We start from the raw sequence: 7,239 nt of genomic DNA, 5'->3' as shown, positions 1-7,239 counted from the left end.
TTTGTGGGGGGGGGGGGGAGGGGAAACTCTTCCATCTAACTGGATTAAGCTGTAAATTAATTATTGTAGTAGTAGGAAGTGAGACACCTGCTCTTTCCTTTCCACCCTATTTTATGACCTCTTTTCTGCAGCTGTGACACGCGTTTTGGGGAACAAGAAAGGGATATTTACTCGTCAACGGCAACCTAAGCCAGCTGCGTTTGTTCTCAGAGACAGATACTGGAAGCTTGCAAATGAATCAAGTTGTCTTCCTCGTACAGTGCAGTATTATAACCTATGATGTTTGGGAGTAGAGCTCAACATTTTCAATAAATAACAGTTACATTATACTACTGTTTCTACTTGTTTCTTCAACAAAATACAAAACAAGGCAGAACAGGGACACTTAGTTTCCGTGCTTATCTAATGGGAGATAAGTACCTTGCATTTTAGAATTCTGAAGAGCTAATACTTAAGACTCCAGATGAATGCACTCATCCCCCATTCAAAGGGCATCATCTTTAGGTAGTTATACTCTTAAGAGGATGTAACGTGGTGGCATAATCCACAAAAGTGGGTTATCTTTTGCACCAGGCATGTGGTCTGTAAACTAGAGTTCTGTTTGCAAATATGCTTAGGAGCAGAGCATGGAGCTCAATTTAGTCTTTCCAGCATTAATTTATTAGCGACCTCAGCGCTCTGTTAACACCAACCTGAAATGCAAAGGCCATAGCTCCCTCTACAGTGGTTGAAACTGCATGCACAGATTACCTTCTAGCATCATGATTTAGTCATAAGGAGCCTTACTGGACAGATACCAAGCCAGTTCCTGAGGAAGCCAGAGATGAGGGCAAGTCTAGGATTAAGTTATTTGATAGTCTACATACATCAAAGCTAGTACAGTGGATAATGGCAAACACCCAAACAGACTACACAGCACCACTTTTGCCAGCCCCATGTTCATAAGCTGGGTGTCAGATGGTAGGTGATGTATAGGGACACGGATGGCCATGAACTGCAATACACACTGCCATCAGACCAGAACGAAACACGGTACTAACTAGAATCCTTTTGTCTGCAACCTCCTCTTCTGCTCATTCCCTGAGAAAAAGCAAGTTTTCTCCCTGTAAAAGAAAGGGGCCACCATAATCACATGTGGTGGCAAGAGCTGTTTCCACTAGGTCGTGACATTAGAAGCCAAGGGGAGGTCTCTATGCCGTGGGACATCATAAAGGAAATGTACACTTACTACAGACTTGAGAACAATTGTCCTTTAGTTTCCAACAGGAAAAGAAGAAGAAAAAGAAAACTTGATAATTCTTCTTTACATTGTATTAAGGTTACAGATTTCCTAGTTAACTAAAACCCCAGAATATAAAACGTTTACCCATGTTAAAAAGCAAACACTCAAGTGTTATCTGGTACATCAGCAAATACCATATTTAATCCCATTACCAGAGTTTGAAAGTCATTTAATCTTCACGCTTTCTAAACTTTAATTTGAACGTTTCCTTCCCCATTTCAACACTGACAGAATGACATACCAACAGCTGCCACATCAAGATAACAGATACAAATTTGACATGGTTAACGCATTACACACTAGGACTCCAATCCCTACAAATATGCACAGGACTTGCAATTTCAGTCGAGAAAGCTACACTTTTGTTCAGTCCAACAAGATGGATGCAAAAGTTTAATATCCATTTGTATGGTAAGCACGCATTTTCAAGGAGAGTCTTAGTTCCTGCTTAAGTTCTTAGCAGCTCAGTGCAATTTTAACCAAAAAAGAAAACATTCAGCATGTTAAGAATACTGTGATGTTGTCAGAGTGGAGTTAAAGCAGGTCTAAAAGCCTAAGAAAAGCAGGAAGTGACCAAAGTAACATGGCTAGGAACATTTTTGCATGTTGCTTGAAGAATTGTAAACAGTAAAGCCTCAGGTCAATGCTGCTCCACCTTTATACACCCAGGTGCACACAACATTCAGCAATACACAATGAAGCTGCAGAAACTGTATGAATTAGTATCTCTGGGGACTCAGTGCTTCAACCCATCTACTGCTAACATACATTTTTCTTTTGAAAAGAAAAAAGAACACAAAAATCGCAACTTAGTACATTTCTAGAAACAAGATTACAGAACAGGCTTTAAAAACAGATTCTAAGGCTCAGACTGAGTCCAAAAAGGCCTCTGATTGGGTTCATTCAAGCTCTTTGAACTGCACTACTGCAGCGTAAGAATGATCGCAGCAAGACGTCCACAGGTAATTTCTACATTTATTTTTTTTTATACCAAAAAGTTATGTGCAACAAATAAACATTCTTACATATTTACATTGGTTTTTACCTGTTAGCAAAATTGTTTCCTAAACCTTGGATGTAGAATTCTCACCCTATACTGATAAAAGGAACATCTGCCCAAGGACTCCACTTTAAAATGGATGTTTACTCTGGAGTTGAAAGCACTAGTAATAAATATGATGGAACATACTATACAGAACGAACACCTAATATTTAGGCCATGCTTAACACAGGTTTACGGTAACAGAATACTTCACCTTTTCTGGACCAGCTTTGTCTAGGTCATATTTAAACAACATTGGCTGAACTGAAGTTTTATCAGATTTGTACTTGTTTAGTCCATACAAATTAAGAGCCACAAGTGCTGCCTGAAGCACCTAACCAGCCTTTTTTTTTGACCAATCAAGACCTTATCAGAAACTTTACAGCAGAAGACGAGCACGACAGCACATGGAAGTTTCTCACCTCCCATATCTAAGGTGGGGAATGTTTCATTGGCCTCAGAGTAGCAAATATCTTACAGTAAGAAGTTCTTAGGAATGTTCATTTCCTGAACAAGTCTTGGATTTGTCTCTCTCCCTTATTAAAACCACTCCTCACCTCAAAACTGGAAGTGGCAGGAGTCCAAATTTTGGACCTTTTTCTGCGTGCTTTGGAAACAAAGCTTTTAATTTAAAGCTTCACAAGTGCTGAAGCCACAGTTCAGATCCAGGCCCCTTCCCACTCCCTCCAGGACGGGATGCTCTTTACTGGCACACAGCCTTTATTATACCCCAAGGTTTTCAGGAAAGCTCACCAGAAGCTACATTTCCTTTAAGAAAGGTCAAATTAGCACCCCTTAGTACATTTGGCATGACATGCTCCTTCTGCTTGGGGTGGGCCTACATGAAGTAGTACGATTTCTGGCACATTGCTAATTAACCTGAGCTGTTTTACCAGTAGAAAACTGCCATTTCTACACTGACAGCAGTGAGGAGAGAGGTCAAGTATTGGAAGCAAAAGGGTCCAAATTTCTACCACTAACCTAATTATTTTGCCCTTTGTTCACACAAAATGCATATTCTCTAGCGCAAAAGGGAAACAAGAAGAGGGGTCATTTCTTGCAAAAGTCACTCCCATTCTGGTCTGAAATATAAAGTAACGCAGAGAGACACACAAGACAAAAGAGAGGGTTTACAATTTAGGGTCAGATTTGCAAAAGCAGGCACAAGATTTCTAGCTGCAAGTTTCCGGAGACCAAACCCGATTTGCATTTGGTTCCCTACGTGTGCGCACACAAGCTACAGGTGTGACTTTTGAAAATCTGGCCCTAGACTATTTTGCTAAACGAACTTTGAAGTAACAGACTATGCCCACACAGACAAGCACAAGACACAGTGAAGTTAGTCAACACCTATACTTTCAGTCATTTGTTTTTTAATTAAGCCTGCAATCAGACCAAATAATCATTGATTATACTTGTCTCCACTGCTGCTTTTTCTGAGATATTAGCACTGTGACTAACCATTTCAGGCAGCACATGTTCACCTCTTCCCTGGATGAAAAGATGCCTTGCTATAGCAGATCATAGGAATGTATCAAAATAAATCTATACAATACATTAGACAGTGGTGCTACCCCCAGGCTTGAGCACAGAGAGGGTAAAGCCTCGAGGGACCCAATTTAACATTGATCACATCCCCTCACATCAAAGTTCAAGGCATTTGAGAGAGAACTTAACATCAAGACAAGCTTTAACTGTACTCTGGTCGATACTAAACACATTTAATAAACAGTCATTCAGAATTGTTAGACAAAAGGGACAAGGTTTTTGCTTTTTAGTGTTATCAGCGAGAGACGTTACTCATAGCACAGAGCTCTGTACACAAGGAATTTCCACCTACATCCTGCATAGAAAGTTAACTCAGTAGTAGTTTTAAGTTCTGCGTGAATTTATCCCGTTTTCCACTGTCACTATTAAAACCAGAAGTTTCACACCAAATTTATCGCCTTTTTCAGCTTCTTAGTGTTTATAATCCATGTTTGCAGTTCTACATACAAAAGTGTCCCATAAAGTAAACTTGGATTGACCCAAATCTCTTAAGGAAGGAATCAGGCGTTTAAATTGTTCAGATATAGAAGCTGTTTGACATCAGGGCAGCAAAAGCACAACATTAATTTGACTAGATCCCCAATCTCCAGGTTTTGGAGATAAAGTTAGAAATTTCAGCATTTTTAACTTAATTTGCAGTTAAAAAAAAAATCAGATTACTTCCCCCAACATTGTAACACATCAACTTAAGCGAACAGGAACCAATAATATTGCTACCACTTCTCAGTCTAAGGGCTAAAATAGACCGTTAAATATTCTTTCACATACCATAAGGTTTGTGGGAGGTTTTCGTTTGTTTTTTTTTTTTTTTTAAAAAGCAAGGACACTTCTGCCTGCCAAGTTTAACACACAAACTATTTGGTTTAATATTTTAAGACAGAAGGCACTTTTATCATTCCATTCTAGGATAGCGAGTGTAGAAACATCTTTTGCGATTTTGTTTCCATCGGTTCAGATTTGCAGTTTAAAAAATTAAAACGTTTGTGTTTTGTTTTGTTTTTGAAAGAGCAATGAAAGAGCCGTTTCAGTCTCAAGAGCACATTTACCTACTTACCCCGCTTTACAGATAAGGCCCCTTAGAAGGGCAATACGTGTCAGTCCTAAAGTTCATTTCTAAATATAGCACAAACCAAAGATCCTGGACAAGATCAACCAAGTGTCTGCTTGTTCAGAGTATTACTTGGCTAATCCAGTAGGTCACCAGTCCACTACAAATTGCAATTTCATTATGCAGCTCTCAGCATAATGCCAGATTAATATTGGTAACACTGTTTGGCTTTAACACTTGTTTAAAACTAAAATGCAGATCAGAATAAAAATTCAACTATTTTAAGAGATCTCTCCAATTTCAGCATCTCACCCCTCCCACCCCCTTGCATTAATATCCAACGGCAGGTTATTATAGAGCATGCATAATAGCCATCGCAACTCCATTTTCACTAATGGGGACCAAAAAAGGGACCAAAAAACTGAACGTCCACTTCTGTTGCTGCACTCACTACTACTACCATTTCTCATAAGATGTTTTCTACATTGGCTTAATCCTGCCATTATTCCAATCAACTATAAAGTTGAATATTCTCCAAGTTGCTATGCTAACAAACCTGACTGTACAATGACAGTTTTGCAGGGATGGTTCCAATATTTCTAGTTTTATTTACAGTACAATTGTTCTAGTCAAATGTCTGTGTCAAGTCCATCAGCTAAAAATGTAATAATGCACATACTGTAAACATGGCAACATTAAATACAGTACCTCTATTCTAGAATATTTAAGTGTCATGATCACATCTTGTTATATCTGAAACTGAATTTATACACAAAGGATATTCTTCTACCAAGTGTAACCCACTTTACAAGTGGAGGGGGTGGAAAATCTACATTTTGTGGCTAAGAAACTTCCTCAAAGTAAAGTTAAAGCTTGTCTTTGATTGTATTTGAGCTTTCGTGTTTTGCAACCATCTTTAAATTGAAGATTAGCACAGAAATTATCTAGGGCCCCTTCCAATTTACAGTAATTAAAAAACTCAGTTATGATTCTGTGGTGGGGAGGGGGAAGTGTCTGATATGAATAAAAAATTACTGCAAAATAAACTTAATGGAAGTCAGGTCTTCAGACTGTCAGTCAAAAGTTCAAACAAGTGTTATTCCTGTTTAGGTTGGAGTTGCCGTTTCCAGGCCTCATTCAAGTAAACTAGTCGTTTGTAGTTGATGATAAAGAGAATGAAGTTCAGCAAATATGTGATGACGCAGACAATGCAAAATTCCTTCAGAACGAAGTACAGAATGTATGCCAAGTATAAAGACCCTACTACAGACACTATGGAGGATGTCATGAGGATTAGAGCTGCTACTGCACTTGCTGTCATACCTGAAACAAGAGAGAAAAAGTTACTATTGCTATTTTAATGCCCTCATTGCATAATCAAAAACAGACAAACTGGAGAAGGATCCTAACTTAACTCCATTCCATTGGGAAAGCTTGTATTAACAATACAGCTCTTTTTAAAATGCCACACAAGTCCAAGCTGGCTGACAAAGCTGTGTATGGACAGTCCTCTTTTGATAAGGTGTGCATATAGGATTTCCACCATCGTGAGTATACCTGAAAGGTCGAGCCAAGTAAAGTCTATGAACAGTCTCAATGGTTTTATAGCAGATTATAGGGTTCAGTTAGCTCAACTGGCCTATTTCACTAGTCACACAATTAAATCCCACCTACTTGTTTGCCTGTTAGCCAGAGTATTCTACGCAACTCTCACAAATCCAGTTTTGATTCTCTCCTTTGTAGAGAGTAACCCAATCTTAGAAGAGAATAAGTGAAAGCCCAAATGCAGCCACTGTTCCCAATGCTTACACAGTGAATGGAATAGCCAGAGTGCTAAAAGTGAGAAAGGCAACTCTTGGCTGTGCATGTAGCTGAATCACTACACTGGCATTAAACGAATTTGAACCAGCGCAAGCTTAGCTTTCTTTCAGGTTTACTGCTGCCAAAAATAATGCCATATTTTGCTAACACAAAGTGGCACCATCTCATGCACTTTAGGGTGTAACCAAAGTAAATACTTACCAAGTAACAATTGTAGTATATAAAATAAAAGTCCATAGACACTGTTTGGCTGATTTATTGCACTGTCCTTTCCAAAGATGGAACCCAACAGACCAAATCCTCGACCCCATCTGCAAGATAACAAAAACCAATAATCTTATATTTGAGCACTTGCTTTTTCACACCTCAAATTTCAGTTCGTCAGCACAAAAGGTAGATCTGGCAGGACCACAGCTTTCCCAGTACACAGTTTAGGTCGCTCCTTAACAACTAAACAGTCTGCACTTGCTAGATAAAAAGATGCCCTATGCATTCCTG

At 39.0% G+C, this 7,239-nt stretch overlaps 2 protein-coding genes across 2 annotated transcripts in view; one reads left to right on the top strand and one right to left on the bottom strand.

Moving 5' to 3' along the window:
• The window catches only part of GUSB (glucuronidase beta), a 14,405-nt gene extending 14,048 nt beyond the window's left edge, over positions 1–357 (top strand). The window contains exon 11 of the mRNA XM_014524497.2: positions 132–357. Within this exon, the coding sequence (XP_014379983.1) occupies positions 132–280 (149 nt within the window). The 3' untranslated portion in view covers positions 281–357. The remainder of the gene's footprint in view (positions 1–131) is intronic.
• Positions 358–4,668: 4,311 nt separating this feature from the next.
• VKORC1L1 (vitamin K epoxide reductase complex subunit 1 like 1) overlaps positions 4,669–7,239 on the bottom strand; it is a gene marked incomplete at its 5' end in the record, with an annotated part of 21,534 nt that continues 18,963 nt past the window's right edge. The window contains 2 exons of the mRNA XM_006033286.3: positions 4,669–6,243; positions 6,943–7,052. Of these exons, the coding sequence (XP_006033348.2) occupies positions 6,017–6,243; positions 6,943–7,052 (337 nt within the window). The remainder of the gene's footprint in view (positions 6,244–6,942; positions 7,053–7,239) is intronic.

Source organism: Alligator sinensis, unplaced genomic scaffold (genome assembly GCF_000455745.1).
Source record: "Alligator sinensis unplaced genomic scaffold, ASM45574v1 scaffold1227_1, whole genome shotgun sequence".
Classification (NCBI taxonomy): Eukaryota; Metazoa; Chordata; order Crocodylia; family Alligatoridae; genus Alligator; species Alligator sinensis.
This window is presented reverse-complemented; position numbering and strand designations above follow the sequence as displayed.